Below are 21,004 nucleotides of genomic sequence, written 5' to 3'. Positions count from 1 at the left end.
GGGAGTGCATCTTTCACTCTCTGTGACTTGCCCTCTAAATAAAACAAAATGCACTCTTCAGGATAGTTTGCTTGTGCAAGAGCACAGTCACCAACTTGTAATAATGTCGCACTTAAAACTTACGCAGCTACCCATAATTCGTTTCAATGAGGACGTGACTAGAGTTCGCCCTAACGTAACTCACAGCAATCAGCGCGAACGACGGCCAGCCGGAGCAGTTGCCGCGGGGGCTCAATGGTTAACACTCAACTATCTTTGCTGCGAGACCACAGTTCGATCCCGGTCGCGGTGCCCGCGTTACGATGAAGACGGAAGGTAGGTTGCCGTGTGCAGTGCAGTTAAGTGCACGTTAAAGAATCCGAGGTGGTCGAAATCATTCGGAACTCGCCACTACGACGTCCTTCCTAGCCTGATTCGCTTTGGGACATTAGCCCCCTGCATATCTAGGAAGACGCAAAATATTCTGCAGGTTTCACTATGTCCAAGAGAACAGTGAAAATCCGGGTTAAGCCATGGTTTCTATTTCTTTTATGATCCCTATCGGCAGCGTAACGTTGGCAGTCTTCACCAGCACCTCTCTCGACCACTGCGGCGCACATGGGTTCGCAAAATCCCACCTGAGAAACGAGGGAGGGTTTTGATCAACTAAGGCAAAATTGCTTGCCATTTTCCCAGTGGGGAACATCTCAGATTAAAAACAAAAAAACGTGTCTTAAGTTTTTTTTTTTTTTTTTTGTAAGTTTGTAAGTTGTAATTTATATCGTAACAATCTTTCCTTTTCATTCTTTACGTTTGTGGGCGCAATTAGTTAAGGAGACGTTCGGTTAGAGTCTAGATAGCAATACTTAGCATAAGAGAGGTTTATTGCTGCTGTCTGTTTCCCCGTTCGTTCCCTTTCCCTGTTTCACTTGCGGTAATACATGACGCTTCGCATCCATCACTGTGGCCGAGGGTGGCGTTTGTCAGCATTCTCAAAGTTAGGCCGGTTCTAACACATCTAGACTTGAAGATAGACGACTTCACAGACCATGTGAATCAGGTGACCATGAGTCATATTTAGCCCTCCTCACCCAGACAATTGTATTTGTCTAAATTTCAAAAACTCAGACCCCACCATAACTGAGCTGATGAAGTACGGTGCGATATGAAGAGGACATGGGTTGGGATCCCACCGGCTACACAGGATTACATTTCGTTCCGATTTCTAATACATTATTTTCGTTTCTTGTTTTCAGGTGAAAAGTCATTGCTGTGTTTGTATTGTTCAACACCACAAATTAAAAAAAACACAAAGACACACACACACACACACACACACACACACACACACACACACACACACACACACACACACACACACACACACACACACACACACACACACACGCACGCACGCACGCACGCACGCACGCACGCACGCACGCACGCACGCACGCACGCACGCACGCACGCACGCACGCACGCACACACACACACACACACACACACACACACACACACACACACACACACACACACACACACACACACACACACACACACACACACACACACACACACACACACACACACACACACACACACACACACACACACACACACACACACACACACACACACACACACACACACACACACACACACACACACACACACACACACACACACACACACACACACACACCTATACTTGCCTTCTCTTTCTGAGGCTGTTGGGTTTCTTGATATATGCCAGAAAGACTCACTCTTCTTTAGCTCTGCAATGACGGATGACATGATGCTGATGATTAACGTCTGGGATTACTTTCTCTTCAGTTTCCTAACTGCTCGCATAGCACTGGGTAGCAACTATTCTCGCAGCGAAGGCCAAAAGTCGACCTAAACGCTGTTGGACTGTCATTAACAAACAAGAGCCGCTTGAATCTAATGCATCTACTCTGCTACTTGGATCTCACTATTAGACCATACACATCGCATGCATGGAACTCTCGTGACTTCCTCCAATTAACCATGGCTCAGCCATAGCACTCAACGAACGGATGGTTGGAGAGAATTACGAAGTCGTGTGAGAAAATGAGAAACGCGATGCATGAGGCGAGGAGAGTCAAGCATACAAGCTAAACACTAAACGACCAAAAATGTCATTGGGAAGATAAGCCAAGTACTTGAGAAGTCCGACGAAGACACCGGCAACTCCATGAAACCAATATTTATGTCCGACCATGACTGTGTCGACGAAAAGGGCTGCCGCAGTGGCGGCTAAAGGCATTTCGTGGGTGCCCCTCGGGCGACTCATGTTGGAGATTGTCGCTCAAACCTCCTGAAAGTAGAAAAGAAACACAAGTTCAAAGGAAACGCTTATGTACTCTGTCGCGTGCGCATAAAGAAACTCACTCCGCACATGTGCACGATGCAGAATAATTATGTCATTTACGACCCCATCCGTCCTTGACTGCAGGCCCGACAGTTACACAAGGGACGCCTAGTCGAAGGCTCGACGTGCCTATTTGCCGCTTGTATCGCGCTTCTCTGTTCTGGGCGGTGAAGGCATCCGCCAAGACCCCTTCACAGAAAGCGATGACCTTCCTTTCACTGAGGAAATGAAAGGCCTAACATTGGCACCGTTGGCATGACGTAATTTTGTCGTACCGTTCGGGGCCGCGGAAGTCGATGAGGGGTGCACGTAGGCCAGAGGCCTTGCTCGGCGAGTCGCGATAAACGTCGGCATTCCCCAAGAAATTAATTATTTAGGCGATGCGCCGTACACACTAGGTCGCCGTTTCCTGCCCACCATGGTCGCATTTCGCGAAAAAATTGAAAGTGAATCGATCGAGCCAACAGAATCTCGAGATTTATCTCAACATGCCGTCACAGGTGTATGTATGTGCTAAATTCTTCAGAACAATCAGCCGTTTCAAGAGGTCTGCTTACTGGAGTATAAAAAATTCCAGGAGCCCTGGTGATTTCTACCACTGCGCATGCTGCGTTGAAAAAATAACCCCTGGAGCACTAATGATGCAGGATTTCTTTTCATGAATTTTGCTGTTAATTTTGTCTTGAAATACTGTTTCTGCACTATCGTAATTTTCAAGGTGCCCAATTTAAAAGAGATTCTTGCAGAAAGTGCGAATGTGTTCGCTGAATGTGTCCTGCAACACGCTGGCGCTATCTATTGTGTGCTTAGCGATATTAAGCTACGGCATGCTCAGTGGGCCACGGAGAGGCTGCAGGGAACTTAAACCCTTGAAAGCATAGTTCACTTCTCATACTCTTGGCAGATGCAGATTCTTACTGCATCAAGAAGCCAGGTCCGGCCATGGCGCGCGTTTTTAAGGTCATACTTTGCCCGACAATTGTTATACTTTGCTTGCACTGTCTTTGTTTTCCAAAACAAAGCGTTTATTAGCTCAGTATGGTCTCTGAAACCAAATACCTCCTGTTTCTCCTTCATCGTTTATTTCTTTAGTTTTGCCTTTTGTCTCCTGTAAGCAAGGAATGGACCAAGGAAATAAAAGAGGGCGGGGGGGGGGGGGTGCAGGCAGCAACAATTTTTCACAGTAGTTCCTTATTCGCATGCAGTAAATGACAGCATGATGCACTTCCCGATTGTGAATACTTTGTCATATCGCAGTCCCTTCTTACTGAATGAAGACAAAGTACACCATTGTATAAACGGCATGACATGCTGTAAGGACAATGCACCTATTTCGTGGTCTCTGTCTGACGTGAACTGCGCGCACATATGCCCGTGCACGCTCAGGAACGTGAGAACACACACACACACACACACACACACACACACACACACACACACACACACACACACACACACACACACACACACACACACACACACACACACACACACACACGCACACGCACACGCACGCGCACACACACACACACACACACACACACACACACACACACACACACACACACACACACACACACACACACACACACACACACACACACACACACACACACACGCACACACACACAAAGAAAGAAAGCTTCCGCACTTGCACACGGAAAAGAGCAACACACGATCAAGGAAGCATCCACACAGCAGAAATACAAACATTACCGTCCGCTCCCATCGCGTCACGTGCCACGGAAAGTGCCTTCATGGGATGCGGAGGTATGAAAGTAGCTGTTTTCTGCTCTTTTTTCCGGCTTTCCTTTCGCGGATGCTTCGTCAACTGAAATGAGAAGGCAGTGATCGCAATAGAAACGTATTTTTGGCAAGCGTGGCTGTGCTTCTCTCGCTCATGACAAACTAACCTCAACGTCCTCCAGAAATCTTATTTTGTTCGAAGCCGATCGTAAGAGGGAATGGAAAGCAAGCGTTATCCGAAATGTTTCATCTGATGTGCATTCAGCAGAAAAATAAAAACTGCGGATTTTACCCCGGCAGGGATCCGAACCAGCGGTGTCGCAAAGCCACTTCTTTTCAGGCTGTCTACGTCATCCTTAATTCGTTATTTCTAAGCCACCATTTTACGCTAAGTCATCTGAACTTTGGGCGAGTGTCATGAAGCGTGAAACCGCGAAAGCGTTACGCCGAGCGAGCTGCGCGGACACGCACGCACGCGCACAAATTTGAAGCTAAATTCGGCGGGGGCACGTTGAGGGAACCTCAAAATGCTATTCAGATGGAAAATGCAGCCTATTGCGGGGGTTCCTGAAGCCTCAAAATCAAACAAAAACTACTATGCGTGTTTTAGTTCTAGCTTGAACAACAGAAGCTATTTAAAAATGGGACAAGATCTCAGTGCCGAGAGTCTCTGGACAGGACTGTTGAACGGAGATCAGCATTGCCGAGCACTCCTAGAATGACGACATTTTTCTCACGATGCTCTCCACATTGACATCCATTATCGTCGACGAGATACACTACAATTTGTGCGCGGGTGTGCATTATAGCAGGAAAAATGCCTGGGTTACATCAGACAAGAAAAATTCGATAATAAATCGATAATAAGAAAAAGTCAGTCACATGAACGATAGGTATATAAGGGCGTACAGAAGTGTCACTTAATTCTTCGCTGGTCAGTCCTCGAGCCATTGAAGTTGCAACGCATTTATTCGCACTCTTTCCTTTTCTGTACTACACTCACCAGTCCTGCGCTCAAGACGAGTAGTCAAGATTACCAAAGGAATCCTATGGTCTGCGGTTGTGACAATTAACAGTAGAAAATTGAAAGCGTCCAAAGAATGGATCTGCAGATCGAGGTTTTAAGGTGGAGTCTTAGGATACGCAATACTGTAGTACGCTTATGAAGGACTTGCCATTGAAAAATGCCCATCTCCGAATTTCAGGGTATGAGATTTCTTATGCTGATTAAAATGGTATATCTATGAAGAATTGCAGACTCCTCTTCAAATGTAATATGCAGTGTGACTCAGGGCCGCCGACACCTGGGTCGTGCTACGGTATGGTAGCTCAGTTATTAACCAATTCGTCACTACTTACACTGTGTAAAAAGCAAAAAAAAAATTACTTCCAAACTGCAAAGACTGGAACTGGTTGTCATGTCGCCTATCAAATAGCAACGACTCGATTGACCTAATTGAATCTCGGCTACTTCGGACTCAGAATCTGCTCAGGCGTTGGTACTTTAAATTATATTTCTCTGTTTGAAAAAAGCACACACACAAAAAAAAAAAAAAACACGAATATTTTCCCCTTCCACTGCTGTATTCATCGACGTGTTCACTGTAATTCTTTTTTTTTTTTTTCACATTGTTATGTTATTGTATCCCTGGATGTCGTGATTATTGTGATCTCTGTACAATAGTTTTTTTTTTCGTTTCTCATTTTGTGATATTTATGTTGTTGCTCCTTCTTTCAGGGCCACCCAAAGAGCCTGTTTTATATTGTAAATAAGAAAAAATAATCAAAAGTCATACCTAAGTCAAATCTGGCGCAACTGTCACAGACATACGAACTAGTCTTGAGCCATATGGAAGAAGTTCAAAACTCGAGCCTTATACTCAAAGTGGGCTTAAGCTGTTCAAGAGCCACTGCTTCAAACCCTTACTGCTATTATTCGATAACTCCGCTTGCGACACTGATTAACAATCAAGTAGGGCGCTGACTTTAAGTATTCCTTTTATGGATCTCAATAGTAGGATAAGCCGTAAGGTTAATTTCTCGTTTGTGAACGTATTGATTTATGAGTCAATTTTTAAGTCTCAAACGTACAGCGTGTGCTCTGCGGCACACCGCGGTGACGAAATAGGGGATAACTTTGGAGGATGGCGCATCAGGATTAATGCAGCCGCCGTGGCCAGGATCAAAGTCATTGCCTTCACATAAAGCATTCATTGAAAGTGATTCAAATGGCTACTAGTCTGTCATTGCGCATGTGCATTCTTGCCCAAACTTCTTTCCGCCATTTCTGACTTTTTTTTTTTAACCATATCGTGGTAGAATAGCTACACTAAAAAAAACTACGATCTGTAATGATGCTCAGGATGAGATATACTTCTTTCACTCTACTCAGGTACAGAGCGTCAGAGATTGCGTAAGTGCTCCCTTACATGGTTCGTCAGCAAAACGTCTTGTCTGCAGAATTGCGGCCAAGCTTGTGCGGTCTGCACACATACATCTCGGCCAAACTGTCAAGGTTCTTATTAGAACTGTGTGGTTTCGAAAGCTGCTGGAGGTTGCGCGATGCTAGCAAGGCTAACAGCTTTATTTCAGCATCATACTATTGAAACCAAAAGGTGGACCGATGTCCGTGATTGCGCCCCTGACTCCTGTCAACCGCACAGTGCAAAATAACATATCCTGTGTCTCTAGTGTAAATATCTCCCATTCGTACTCAGTAGCTGCAGTCAGTGCCGGTGAAGGACTTGGCGACCGAAAGCAGAAGACGAAATAATCATTGCTGATTACTCATGTTTACTTTTTGGTGTTCATTTGGGAATTATAAAAAAAATCAATACCTTGGACGTGCGTAGAATGTTCGAAGTATATTGCACGTCAACTTCCCATATGCGAAAAGTAGCACCATGCGCTGTTTTAGGATCCAGCCCCTTCTTTGATGGCCATGTAACTGAACAAAAAAAGTTAAACGTGGTTTCTAAATAGGGTTGCAGGTGATTCATTTATTAGAGCATTGCATCTATAAGTGCACTGAAAGGAGTGTTCCTTCATCCTACACTTTTTTCCAGGACTGTCTTGCTGCGTCATGGCCGGGCCGACCACAAAGCCTCCTCCTGGTTGCACTACCGAGAGTTTTGAGAAGTGCGGAACGGACCTCATCATCTTCGCCGGTGGGCCGGTCATACCCACCAACAAGGAGCAGCTGCTCACCTCCTGCCCGTGAGTGTCCCATGCTGTCCACGACGTGCGTCATATTGTTGGGGCGGAGGATCCCAATCTTTTCACAGGCGACCCCGAATTCTTGGAATTTATCTCCGAAAGGAGTACGGGTTTACGAGTGAGACAAATCACCTTGAAAAATCGAAGCGACGGTGAAGATAAGGGAAGGCTGGCGGACCCTTAGTATCCCCGGTTGACCGCTTCCGCTCCCGGTCTATCTCGCATGACTGAACCTGCTTGCCCACTCTTGGTGCAATACGAGGAGGATGGTAGGCAACTGTTGGTTGTTTTCTGTAATCTGATTTGTGCGTGCGTTTTGTGAAGGACGAACCAGTGACTCCATATGATTAGCTACTGCTGTCTTTATGTCTGAAGGGAGGAGAGATCATGAGTCGAATGACCGTACGGCGGCTTCTGCAGACAACAATATCTCTTAGGGCTCTGTGTCATGCCTCAATTGATCGAAAGTATGCATTATGGGAAGAAAATATTTGGAACACGGCTCTTGTGGTAATGAGGCCTCGAGTGGCTCGAGTACAGTGGGAATTGAGAAAAAAAATAAAAAAAAGGATACGGAATCGTGATGGAAATGCAAAAAGCAAATATGTTCAGGAAAGGCTTGCCACGGAAGTTGTCATTCGCTACAGGTTCCATACGTTGAGCCTAACACCCGTCTGCTGCATTTTTTTTTTCAGCGCAATTCTTTTCTTGCGATGAAATAAGCTATGCCGATTATGCAATTCGCTGCCTTTATTAAAATTAAAGGTGAACAGCCGGTCAAAAAAAAAAAAAAATCGAAGTTTCCCGTAGACGGACGAAGCGCTCTCAATGGGTTCCACTTTGCTCGGTTTTACGCTCAACGACAAGTAGGGCACTTCCTTGAGTACGTGAAGGCATCCTGCACACGCACTCACCTTCGTTCAATAAGAAGAGGACAGAGTCGGTCTGGTTGGTTCACGTTAGAAGGGAACAACGAAAACAGCGCTTACAGACGAGACAGTAGGAAAGTACCAAACACACGTGCTTACCTTCATCTTTTCGCCGTAAACCATTTAGTTGTTAGTCAGTGCATGTGTTTGGTTCCTCTCTGATTTCTCGTTTGTAAGCGCTGTTTTCGTCGTTTGCTTCGTACAAGTTTAGCTTAGGCTCCTAATCTTCTTCTCGTTGTGAAGTGGCTTACTTTATATTATATGTTCTTAACTTTTAGTGTACAATCAGCAATGAATGCAAAGCGAACATCAGGATTGAATGGCGAACAGCATAACCAGAAGATTATAGCCGGGGCAGGCGAAACGTTTGTCAAAGTTCATTTTATTTAGAAGGTGCGACTATTTTTTGAGGCCTTAATTAGCCGCGCTTAGAGTTCCCCTGCAGGAGGTAATATAGTCGTGCTTCTGCTATGCCGTTTCAGGTCTTTTAATTCCCACTTCTTATTTTTTATCAGTACGTCCAGCAGGCTACACACGCGTCGGGAGCAGTCCCTTCGCTTTTCTTTAATAACTTCACCCTCTCTCTGTGTCTGTGTCTCCTTTACATCTAATCAAGGTGAGAAGCATAGCAACTTGTTGCGGCTACATTACGTTCAAGCAATTGCAGATTACAAGATCTTGAATGAATGAACACGCGCTCAACCGACTTCAACTCGGACTGCTCTTTACTGAAGTGACCGCAGTGTACGTTGTATTTTTGAAGAAAGCCGAGTCTGCTATGTGAATTGAACACGAACGCTGCGGTGAGGAACGATATGCTTTCAAGGGAGCTCTGCAACATGCCAGTGCGATCTGAACTGACAAGTTTAACTTGCAGCAGAGGTATTCAAGCTGCTTCAAATTGGTGAGGGGCGTTGCAAGTAGGTAGGGGGCGGAAAAAAAAAAAAAAGAGACTGCAGCACATAAAAAAAAAGCATTCACTCTAAAGTTAGCTTTGCGCCCACATCTAAGGCCACCTTCATGTATCAATCACGGTCGTAAAAGCTATGTGCAGGCTTGAAGTTTCAGTGCATTCGTACGCGCTGGATACCGCGCAGCTTACCAAAGACCTTTGCGTAGCGTGTCGCTCGTGAACCCAAAGTACTTCTTGCTTTTGTGTCACAGTGGTATGCAATAACGCGACAGGTGGACGAGTGTAAGCAAAAGTAGGCGCACTACCCCAAACATCATTATATGTGAATGAATGACCTCAGGCCGGGTGATACCGACTGAGTGAGATATGAGTTCAGGGAAGCTTAAGAAGAGCGCTTGGAAGACGAGGAAGAGAACGGTGATGCGTGTTTCGGAGAAAGGATAAGAAATTGAGGCTTTAACATTCAGAGCATTGGGTGTTCGCATTTTTCAGGCCATTGCGTGCCTACTGCAATAGGTTCATAACTTCCCGAGGAGACTTAAAACAGCTTCCACTGATATTCACTCATAGCAACTCGACGTTCTGGTCATCGTGCTGCATGCTCAATGTGGGCTGAACCAGAACTACCTTGATTCTTGCTTTGTGCTATTGCAGGAAGGAGAAGGCGTCGGAGAAGTGTGCTCGTGCTTACTCTACCAAATGCCTGGCTCGTTTCCCGCGAGGGATGGTTATGCTCCTGCTCGACGGCATCCGCAACGAGGTCAACGCCAAGTGCAACACCAGCAGTCCGAGCGGACAGGGTATGTACCACTCTTCGCGCTTTTTTGCCTAAAAATAGAACATAGGTGAAATTTGTCAGCGGACGATGTTCCGCGAACATTCGCTCTAACAGACGCAGACGACATGACAACAGGGTAAAGAGAGAATGACAGAAATCAAGAGGCTTTTGTTTGTTTTCCTATTCTGTGTCAGAGTGAGATTTTGTGTGAGCTTTTTCGCTAGTAACTGTAGCAATTCCAACGCGAAGCTTCTGCTAAATTTCAAGAGTTCCGTCATTTCAAATCGAAATTTCGAAGTTGCGAAGCAAATTCAGTGTTAGTGAAAGCAGCAGAGTCTAATATGTTCTGTGCGTTATTTTCTGCACTGACTGCTTTTCTTGTCCACCATTCACTTGGCTAGTTCTGGCAGCGGGCAAAGGAGGGCTAACCGTAATGTAGACGCTATAGAGTGGAATTACCTAGCGTTTTAAATATTGTCGCCAGGGAAAAGAAGTGTCAGTTGGAAAGTTGTAAGCCGCCTTGAAAAACAGCCGGCTAAAGTGTTTGTTGTAATGTGCCTTTGCATAGATTTGTTTAAGAGCCTCAAAAATTAAAGGTGCCGAATTCGAAATCCGCTAGGTCAGTGTGGTTCAACCGTCGGTCGTGTGTACTCTGCCAGAACCAGTTGAATTGGAATATCAAGTAGTCGAACAAAAGCCCAATAAGGGACAATAATTCTCTTGTGGTCACACGTGACCTCAATGCCCCTGTCAAGTGTTAGCAGCTGTATGCCTATGTACCAAATTACATACCGAAAGCGATTTGAACAAGTAAACTTGCCCGTCACGAAGTGATGCATCAAATGTAGTACTGCCCTTGGTCATAGAACATGTAGCAATTTCAGTGTAAAGGCAGCAGCCAGTGGGTGTCTTCTGATGACCATGTAGTCTCTAGGCTGCAGAAGGAGGTAAGAACGGCGCCTGTCGGCAAATATAGGACAAAGAAGATGGAAATGTGTGACGTCAAAGCTTCTAGTGCTCTAACTTCACATTACTTCTAGTCTTTACGCATCACTTTAAATGTAAGTACCTACAGCGCCGATTACTTGTTGTGCTTAGAAACGTCCCATTTGCCTTTGCGATGGTGACCAGCGGGAACAGTGAGATGTAGGGCTTGAGGGACTCGCTTTAGGGACTTTGGTGCCACTAACAACAGATGCTGCTTGTTTACTATTGTCTATTAAAAGCACCTATGTAATGTATGATTACTTTCATTCGCAGAGTACCTCAAACATGCACCATGTCTGAACAACGATGGCGCCCGCCTGCACCAATGCATGCGAAACTTGACCCTGGTGCTGGACCAGAGCGTCGATGCACCCCAAAAGAGCCGCCTGGCGCTGTCTTGCTGGTAACGTCACATTGAATGCGTCTGAATCATGTAGGAAAACCATAGTTATCAACGACGTGGAGGCAGAGAGTCTATTCAAACCTCTTGTGTTGCAGTCTTGGACATCTAAGAAAGGCAAATTACTCCTTCTTTTAGACATTATGGGTTTCTGTTAGTGCAATCAGCACGAACTGTGTTGGAAAAAAGTTTTTGGTCACCAGTTGATAAGGATTATGGGTTTCTGCTAGCGGAAACAGCACGAAAGTCTTTGGCCACCAGCTGATAAGGATCATGGGTTTCTGCTAGTGCAAACAGCATAAACTGTGTTAGAAAAGAAGTCTTTGGTCACCAGTTAAGGATTATGGGTTTCTGCTAGCGGAAACAGCACGAACTGTGTTGGAAAAAAAGTCTTTGCATGCCAGTTGATAACGAGATAAAAGAGATTAGATTACATGTTTTTACACCTTAAAATGAAGGGCTCATCCAAGGAAACTTGCCGTGAAAGAATATTAACACAATAGCCTTAAAGCACCGTTCATTGATAATCCATGCAGTGTCGGCGGCCGTCCGCCGGCGTTTGCGTTGTGAGGAAACTCTCACGGGCATTGCGCTGGCAGGCGGTAGCTGGCAGCTGACATCGCCGAGCACTAACTGGAGGTTGCCTGACATTACGTTTGGCAGGAGCTGCCAACTCGGGCCTCTACTTTCGTAGAGAAGGTGATATAGTGAGCCTGCCAAAACCCTTGAATTCATGTCGAGGCCACGCAGGCAGGTTCATACGGCTTGGTTGAAGCGGAGCTTTATATGTGGGCTGGCAGTCTACTCTATGACGTCATGCCCTTATAGGCGGAGCTAAAGGGCACCTTCTAATTTTTATTCTCTCTGCACAATTCGCTCATACAACCGGTTATTTGCTTGCTGGGAGAAGGAAGTGATTGAAAAGTCACCAGCATAAGGTGCAAATGTTGTAGATGTGAGTTATGCTGAGATTGGTTGATAAACTTTATTGGGGAAAATTGGGGTTAGGGGTAGTGGGTTAGGAAAGAGCAGTAAATCGCGAAAATAAAATTCTGATCACAGCTCAATATAATGGGATGATTTACATTCTGTTGCTAAGACATATTCTGGTGCATAGTTATGTCACTTGTATTGACAATTCGCTTCGGTTATATGAAGAACATGGCAAGGATTTGTGTTCTGTTGTTAAGTTTTTTTTTTCAACCTTTATAAAATGCAACAATGAGTCCCTTGGGCCTTTGTGTCCAACTCATACGTCATATAAAGCGCTACACTGAATCACAATGTGGACTTATTGTGTGGTACCTCAAAAGTGACCTCAACCTAATCAAGCAGTTACCGAACCATTCTTATGTTTATTTTAATGAGTTATAACGCTGAACCCCAAAGCTTTGAAATACATATGAGAGCCCAGCCACAACACAACTGTCTGATTCTTCAAAAATGTTAAGGGGAACTTGAGGAGTGCGTTCAGATCCTAAGGGTATACTGTGTATATTGTGTTGGCAGCCAGGCATATACAATAGTGTCTGGCGGCCAGTCAAATATAATAGAATTTTCACTTTGTTTTAAGCGCGCTTTCTTGTGTACAACAGAGCGATCATGTTGCTACTGTTCACTTAACATGCATTCTTTGGTGTAGGGAACAGCTGTAATGGGAGAGAAAGCTTCATTGGTGCGTTAGCTGTTTTTTACAACAAAACGTCACAGTAACCATGTCGCCTATCACATTTGTCTTATATTAATTTCTGACTTCTTGCTTTCTAGCTCTTTCAACACCTATAGGACATGCATGATTGATTCTGTCAAAAAATCGTGTGAAAGTTCGACAACGGGCTATGTGGACAAACTAATTACCGGATACGCAGGTGAGCTCAGTTTGATGGCTCTTGCTTTTTGCATTTGTTTGTTACTATATAGCCATGAATTTGCTATACGCTGGCCCCACCGGGGCGGTGCAGTGGTAAGACGCCCGACCACTGTGCCGAAGTACCCGGGTTCGAACCCGACCTCGGCAGCTGCGTTTCGATGGAGGCGAAACGAAGAGGCGTCCGTGTGCTGTGCGATGTCAGCGCACGTTAAAGATCCCCAGGTGGTCAAAATTACTCCGCAGCCCTCCACTACGGCTCCTCTTTCCACTTTTACTCCCACCTTTCTCATTTCCATTAAGGCGCGGTTGAGGTGTCCACAGAAAACAAGTGAGACAGTTACCGCGCCTTTCCCTTCCTATAAATCAATCAGTTTAAGTCAATCAATCAGTTTTGCCATACGCTTAAAGCACCGATGTCCTAGTGAATTAGTCATATCTACGTTCACCGATGTGGTGATGCCATCTCAGTGCTTTTACAGAAGGAGACAAAAATATTGAGCACTAGTGCGAAAGCCCATTCGCCTTCTTTTGTGTGCGTGTGGGTTGCGAATCTCATCTCGAACTTAGTCTTGCTTCTAATTTTTTTCTACTCATGGCCAATGGCCAGACCTTTTACACCTCAACGCTCGAGGTGTCTGCGCGTTTGATTTCACACAGTATAGCTTGCCTCAGTCCCAGCGATGCATATGTAATGTACCTCTAGCACGGTTTTCAGGGCGAAACGGAGCTTCGGGCTGACGGATCACATCGCCCAAGGAAGCACGTGCTTTCGACTTACGTGCGTTCAGGCGCGTGAGCACCCTAGCGAGGACCAGCCTGGGCGTATCCATGTTGATTTTGAAGGACGGGGTCGAAGGCTGCCGCCAAGCGGAAGCAATTGCATGCCGGACAAAAGGTCGCTGCAAAGCGAAGCGCCTGCAATCATGGAGAGATCTCGCTGTGTATTAACCGTTCAGTGCTGAAGACTACCGGATGCCAGGGCAGCGCCCAGTAAGAAGCCGTCCATACAGCTGGCCAGCCAGTTTCGCTCAGTTTGGCACTGTACTCTTGAGGTGTTCTGATTTGGGCGCTATTCACACAAACTACATGGTCGTCCCGCTACGAGTTCTCCTAGCCGCGTTGGACAGCTGGCGTGCAAGCGCAATCGCCTCTGTCGATCCACTTTCACCTTGAAAACGAGACCTAGACTGCACGTGGCCGCCTCCCTCCTCTGCATGTGACCCACATTAATAGCGCCGATGTCTCAGGGCTCGGTCACCAAGCCGTTGCGCCGCCCGGTTTTCACTGCCATGCCCGAGACATCCAGGAAGTGTCTCGGGCGGGACTCCTGCCAATGCCATGGACGGTATCATTCTTAAAGCACGTGCGGCAGTCCTGGGCCTGACAAAGTTGAAGGGAGGGGGGGGGGGGGGGAAGCTGAGGCCGGCTATTCACCGACCTATATACGTGCAATTGGACTTTTCTTAGTTTATTGCCAGCGGCCGCAAACATTATGCAGTCCTGCGTATCGTACACACCTCTCCCTCCCTGTCGCTTTGCGATGCCAATGGCCCCGGCCGGTTAGATTAGTTACCCTTGACCCAGTCGCAGTGCTAGGTCGTTAGCTCTGCGTTGCACAAGCAACGCTGCCTACGGTGCTGTCCCACGGTCTGAAATCTTGCAACGGATCTCGAGTTTTGGCTGACGATGTCGTGCAGTGCGCATTCAAAGTGCTGCTCTTTGCCTTCTCGCCCCGAGGACATACGCTGGCACAGAGTACAGAAGTACTGTGCTTAGCCGCGTGTGTCGACCCATTTAAGTCGATCGAAAGGCGCAGCCAGACAGTGCCGACTGGTTTGCATACACGTGAGATTATCTGCCTGATGAGAGCCGAGTGAGCGCAGGTCTGGGAGGAGAAATTTTTGCTTTGCTGCCAAATTCTCGAGCGCTTTAATCGGGACCGACGGGTTTCACCCGCTTTGAGCCCGTTACGTGCACGGCTTTCGTGTTTGCTTTTTACCTTTTTACAAGTTGTCACCACAAAAACTAAATAAACATTCAAGTGCAACCTCTAGACTGAAAAAGCCCGTTTCTGATAGAAGGCGAGTCTTAGCTAGGTGTAGGTGCATTGGAGGCTTTCCTGCTGGTTGGATGCTCTCTTGGTGAGCAGGTAAACTGAACCTTGTTCATTATAATTTTGCTGCGCTCGCGGTCAGTGTTGTTTATAATTAAAATTAGCATTCTCACGTTTGCAAACGCACTGCTTAATTATACTCCTGCAGCGGCTAGCATCTTGAGGAGGTGTGTGAAGTGAACCCCGCACCCGCCTGAAGCTATGTACTGGATTAAAAAAAAAAAGTTATTTTAGAAAAGCCTTACAGAATGGACTCTAGACGCCATCATGTTCTGTGCTGCGAAAAGACGCATATTTAGAAACAAACTGCGTCGCGTTGACATGAGTGTGTGGCTAGTGCACGTACCACGCCAAAAATTATTGAAATAGACACTTTTTGTGAAAGTGCCAGGAGAGAGTGCCAATACAGTTTGTACCTCTTTATTTAATTCACAGCTCTTTAAAAACCGAACAGCTTTGTGCCTCTGTTTTCACAGACGCGTGCAATATAAACCCCCACGAAATTTCCGGCATTATTTTACAGCATTTACATTGCACTAATAAATGAAATCATACCTGCATTAATACGGCTCTCGCTGTATCATGAACAGAATGAGCATGCTTGAAAAGCTGTTTGCGCGTTATTTATGTTCGCGCACACTAATCGCGCCCTTTAGCTGTTTTCGTGTCACGACGTGTTTCTGTATTTGCATTTTCTCTGCAACAAGGAGCACTTTTCCCTCGTGTATTTCTCCTATATAGGTCATTGACCTTTACGCTCACGCAAACCTTCTAATATGAGTTAACTGCTTAGTCGCCAGACTTTCCGCCATACTTGGAGTCCCTGCAACACGCCAACACAAAGCTATGAGGCTGGGAAAGAAGTCTTGTTTCGTGATATGTTTTTTGCTTGGGCTACTTTCCCTGCAACTAGAGAGAGTCGTCAGTTGTTTATGAACACAAACCGAGCGCGGTAGAATTACTGCACGGAATGAAATACATCCCCCCTCCCTCTCTCTCTCTCTCTCTTTTGTTTGCGCCAGCAGCCTGCGTAAAAATAGATTCCTACGCACGGCACTACAACACCGGTTGAAATAACATGCAGTAGAGTATTATTTCTTGCATTTCGAAATTTAAGACTGTTTGTAAGAAACTCATTACTGATATTGTTTCTAGGCAGCGGGGTAATTTACAAACATTCTATCTTAATTTGCTTTGCACCTGCGCAGAATCATATTTTCTATTTGTTTTTTACTCCAAGAAAGTTGCACTTTGTGATACACGGTAGCCATAGGAGAGGTCGCTTCAGAGGTCCGTGCGGGACCAAAGTACAAAACACAACATTTTGATTGCAATCTTTTCTCTTCGATTGCACCTTTAATCTTTTACTTCCTTGGTCATATTTTGTCGCTTGTTACCATTTTTAGCTTGTAGGAAAATCTTAACAACCGTAAATTTCTGGGAATAGACCAAAAGAAAAACCACAGTTTTCATGATTATCTGCTCTTAAATCCGAATTCTTTTTCCTAAATTAATGCGTCCTTTATATTAGCGCGTCTCAAGGTGAACCTTTCTAGGCACGTCCGTCGAAACTTCCGTGCTTCATGCATATATACAACATAAAACCGAGGGAAGGGCTTTCAGTTCCTTCTTTTATGTCTAGTAGGCAATCACTGGTAAAGGTGTAAAAAAAAAGTACCAGTTTTCCGTAGAGTCTCTCTGCCACGTTTACAGAAAGAGTGTGCAGCAGGCGTTATTTAAATTATGTTCTGTGTTTTTTTTTCTAAATTTACCAAAAGCACAAATCACAGACTCAAATAGGTAATTTTTCACAAAGTAAGAATGTCTACGAACAAGCCATTGTGTTGACACATAAAAAATTAGTTCTTTTTAAGCGCGATCCTTTTTTTCATGTAGTCCTACTTTTCGATCATATTTATTTGCGACATGGCACAAACGAGAAAAGAAGGACAGATAATAGTTTTGCAGCTCTTTATTCATTTGATAACTGCGCTTCCCGCGGAAAAGTATTTCATAACGGTTGCTGCCTATATTTGTCATGTTGCTCCAGTGTACCATTCATCGCTATCGTTTTCAAACCATTTATGCCGCCAGCTATGACGTGGGTTGTGGCGCAGACTTGGTGCTAAGAGGTGAAATAATTAAGTTAACGTAGAGGCCATGCAACTTAGAAGCCTAGCCCTATATTTTTTTCAAGACATTTGTTTTTATGCTATTCACGTTTCTAGAGCTTAGAGCTTCATTTCGGCGGCAGTGTTCCTGCAGTTGAATTAGTACCTTTCAGCTGTAGAGGAGACTTGCTGGCTAAGAAGATACCGTGGTTCTAAACCCACTATACAGGCTCACATTTTACTGTAATGTTTTCTGACAGGTGCCTTGTGAATGGAGCTAAAACAGGACAGCACTTAACGAAATAAGTGTTTCGTAATAACCGCCTTATTACTTCGAAATAGCGTATTCTTCCGTCATTGGTGTGACCGCTACCACTTCTCACCCTGCTCAGAAATGGTGCCAACGGCAGAGAGTGAAGTTTTCCCAACAGTTTAGAAAACTGGCTGCACGCTGTACACAAGACAGAAACCGACAAAATATTTACACTTTACAGACGCATTAAGAATCGAGACACCAATTTGAATTCCCAAGTTACCACTGTAGAATTTATCATGACGCCTAAACAGAACCAAACAAAATGTCACTCGCTGTGAATAATTTGCAGCAGTTTCAGTGGCGAAAAACTCTCTAGAAACATCAGTTGGTGACACGCAGAAATAGCGTGAAACGAACCACAAAGGAGACAAATACAACGGAAACAACATAAGCGGTGTGGCTATCGTAGCTGAGGATACTGATTACCAGTGCACTTAAATCTTTCTGAGATCCGGAAAAGAGAGCCGCGTGAATTGTTTTAAACATCATTGGCGCTTCTGCATACACTATTTTGTGCTCTTTTTTTTCCATCGCACAATTATTATAGTCATGTTACATATAACACTAACCATATATCTCCAGACACACTCCAGCACCTCCAGCTGAAGAATTGATAGTGCTGCCTTTACTGCTCCCCTAGCTTCCTCCTTTGTCCCTTATGTCATGAGATCTGTGATCCCCCCCAAGGGGTGCATGGTGAATGGCCGCTTCGATAACATACCTAAAAAGGGAAAGGGCTCTAGAGCACCGGCCTGCATAACATACGCAGCATGATGTCCTCAGGCGCGTAATTATAATTCTTATTGGCCAATAAGTAACCACGAGGTCTTTTTGTTACAATATACCTAAATGATTCCGTTGCACAACTATTCACTTGCCAACATTTTCTAGTTTCCGGCTGGCCTAGCAAACTTGGGGAATCCCCTTCTTGCACCGTGTGCACTTCGATGTCTGGAAATAAGAGCCACAATAAAGTTGCCACAGTGTCGAGTGCCAGTTTACCTCCGAGGCGAATACAGCGGTCACGGACCGGTGACGCAGCTTCGTCCCTGAACTCCTTCGCGGCACACGAAACTTCGTCTCGTGACGCGGTCACATATGTGAACTTTATGTGCATGATCCTTTTCTTTCGCTGCACCTCCGCGTCAATGCTTTCGCCGCTGATCTCGGGAGTGATCGCCCCCCGGGCCAAGCAAAATATTGCGCAGGTATGGTCGCTTACGTGGGTATCGATATCGGAGTTCGCAATCTTTATTTCAGCAGTGGTATGTGCTGGCTTCTTTACCGTCATCGGCCTGCGGGGTATCCTGGCATTTGAACTGAGACGTGAGAAGCTGTATCGCAACAAATCTTTCTGAAGATCAGCTACAACGTCCATGTCAACACTTCCAAGTGTATGTTAGCAGCTATGCACAGTAACGTTATCTACGCCTGAAAATGGGTGACTTAGCAGTGAAGCTTTCGTTACGATAACCACTCCAACATAATTCACACGAAGCCGAGCGCGGACAGGTTCCATAACGACGTAGAAGCAGAACGCGACATGATTGCTTTGATCTCGCAGTGTGTGAGCTATTTTAATGTGCTTTAGCATTTTACCAGTGGTCTGAGAATCTCGGCATTTGCCAGTTTTCTTTCGTTCTGTCTTGTCCTACTGCGTAGGCAGTGGGCAGTAAATACCCTTATTTTTGTCATAGAAGGGGAATACGAGTAGCCGCCACCTTTGCTGAGATAGAAAACCTCTACGAATCTTAACTGAGAATGAGACATAAAAAAAAAAACCAGAGCTAATAAAACGGCACAAGATCACATGCATTTTAAAGCGTCATCCTTGCTGTCCTTGCGCAGGTGACCTTCTGGATACAGTGTGCGCCAATTACAAGACCGGGTCTGATGCTTGCAAGACCCTGCCGCCTTTGCCAAAGTCGACCAAGACGGGAAGGTCAACGTCCTTGCTGTCGCCACTGGCCCGGATTGTTACCAGCCTCAACGGATGAACCACCCTCGAATTGCGGGACTCAGGACGTGAAGTCTTGAGACCGGGGAAATGATACCCGAAACTGTACGCCACTGTTCAAAGCGCAACGGCAGACTGCATACTTTTTTTATTCAGGGAGATGGGCAACAAGCAAGTTTTCTGTACCAAGAAAAGATAACTTAAGAACGGGTCTGAGTGTTTTTGGTGCCTAAAAAAAAAAAAAAAAAAAAAAAGGAAGTGTAGGCAACCCTAGACCAGAGCTGTTAGGCTATATGCGGTTTATTTTGAGGATAGAATGAAGTCCGCTGAGGGCCCGCTCATATGACGTCATGTAAACCCGATGGAAAGAAAGGTAGAACTTTATGTATATTATATATAATGCATATGTTGTAATGATTATTTCCTGAAGCAATTTTACCGCGTTTCTGTCATTTACCTTTGCTGTCTATGACTTAAGATCACATAACTAGAAAGAAGCATATATCTGCATCTGATGTTGAGCACAATGTTGACCACCGGGATGACGGCATACGAATGGATCGCGAAAATGATTTGTTTATAATTCCAGTTTATGATTCCAGGTTATGGTTCACAATGGCACTTTCCTAGAGAAGCATAAATTGAAACTATAAACTATCTCGAATGGCATTTTCCTGCAGAAAATGTCATTTTGAGATAGATTATAATTTCAATTTATGTTTTCTCACAGAAAATGCTTTTTGAGATAGTTTGTAACGTTCTTACTACTGAATGCCCTAGGCGAGCAAAGCTGCTAACAAAAGCTGCCAACAAAGTGATTTTTTGAACCTCTACATTGGTCCATGAAGTTCCCTGAGACGTGTGGTATCTCTGATGCTACGACTTGGGTTCGCTCACTGGGATTTATGCTTGTTCGTGTTACTGTATGTTAGACATCACCCATGCTCACACATACTCACTTTCGCATCAATGTGGCAACATTGAACATTGTTGGCACTTCAGCGTCCACCTTCAACAGAGTGCAATGGAATGAGAGACAGTGACGAAAAACTTATTAGCTACTCCGGGGTGTGATAGGCAAAAGTCCTAGCTTCCCGGAGCTGATCAAAGTTAGCTGGTAAAGAGGCTCAAGTTTGTGTAATACTGGATCAAATGAGCAAATTCCATTCAGTAATCAGTGTCTTAATTCTTGCGCACATAGAATACTGCCACAATTCAGTGAAACAGTGTTATCCCATTGTCTATGGTAAATGAGAAAGCAGCTAATTTTTGCCTAGGCCTTGCTTATTACTAA

General features: G+C 45.1%; 1 protein-coding gene across 1 annotated transcript; it reads left to right on the top strand.

Moving 5' to 3' along the window:
• Window positions 1–302: 302 nt before the first annotated feature.
• Window positions 303–19,876, top strand: LOC146175979 (uncharacterized). Its single transcript, XM_084581232.1, has 6 exons — window positions 303–315; window positions 7,186–7,336; window positions 9,833–9,978; window positions 11,217–11,346; window positions 13,111–13,211; window positions 19,602–19,876. The coding sequence occupies exons 1-6, from the start codon at window positions 303–305 to the stop codon at window positions 19,748–19,750; spliced, it is 690 nt and encodes a 229-aa protein (XP_084437358.1). The 3' UTR covers window positions 19,751–19,876.
• Window positions 19,877–21,004: the final 1,128 nt, after the last annotated feature.

The sequence above is a fragment of the Amblyomma maculatum genome, chromosome 10 (assembly GCF_055883805.1).
Source record: "Amblyomma maculatum isolate TAMU_Amacu chromosome 10, ASM5588380v1, whole genome shotgun sequence".
NCBI classification, from domain to species: Eukaryota; Metazoa; Arthropoda; class Arachnida; order Ixodida; family Ixodidae; genus Amblyomma; species Amblyomma maculatum.
This window is presented reverse-complemented; position numbering and strand designations above follow the sequence as displayed.

Bases quoted from the DNA above. Each gene is read 5' to 3' on its own strand.
- LOC146175979 (XM_084581232.1), top strand. The intron at 9,979-11,216 runs GTATGTACCACT...TTTCATTCGCAG, and splicing joins CAGCAGTCCGAGCGGACAGG to AGTACCTCAAACATGCACCA. The intron at 11,347-13,110 runs GTAACGTCACAT...CTTGCTTTCTAG, and splicing joins CGCCTGGCGCTGTCTTGCTG to CTCTTTCAACACCTATAGGA.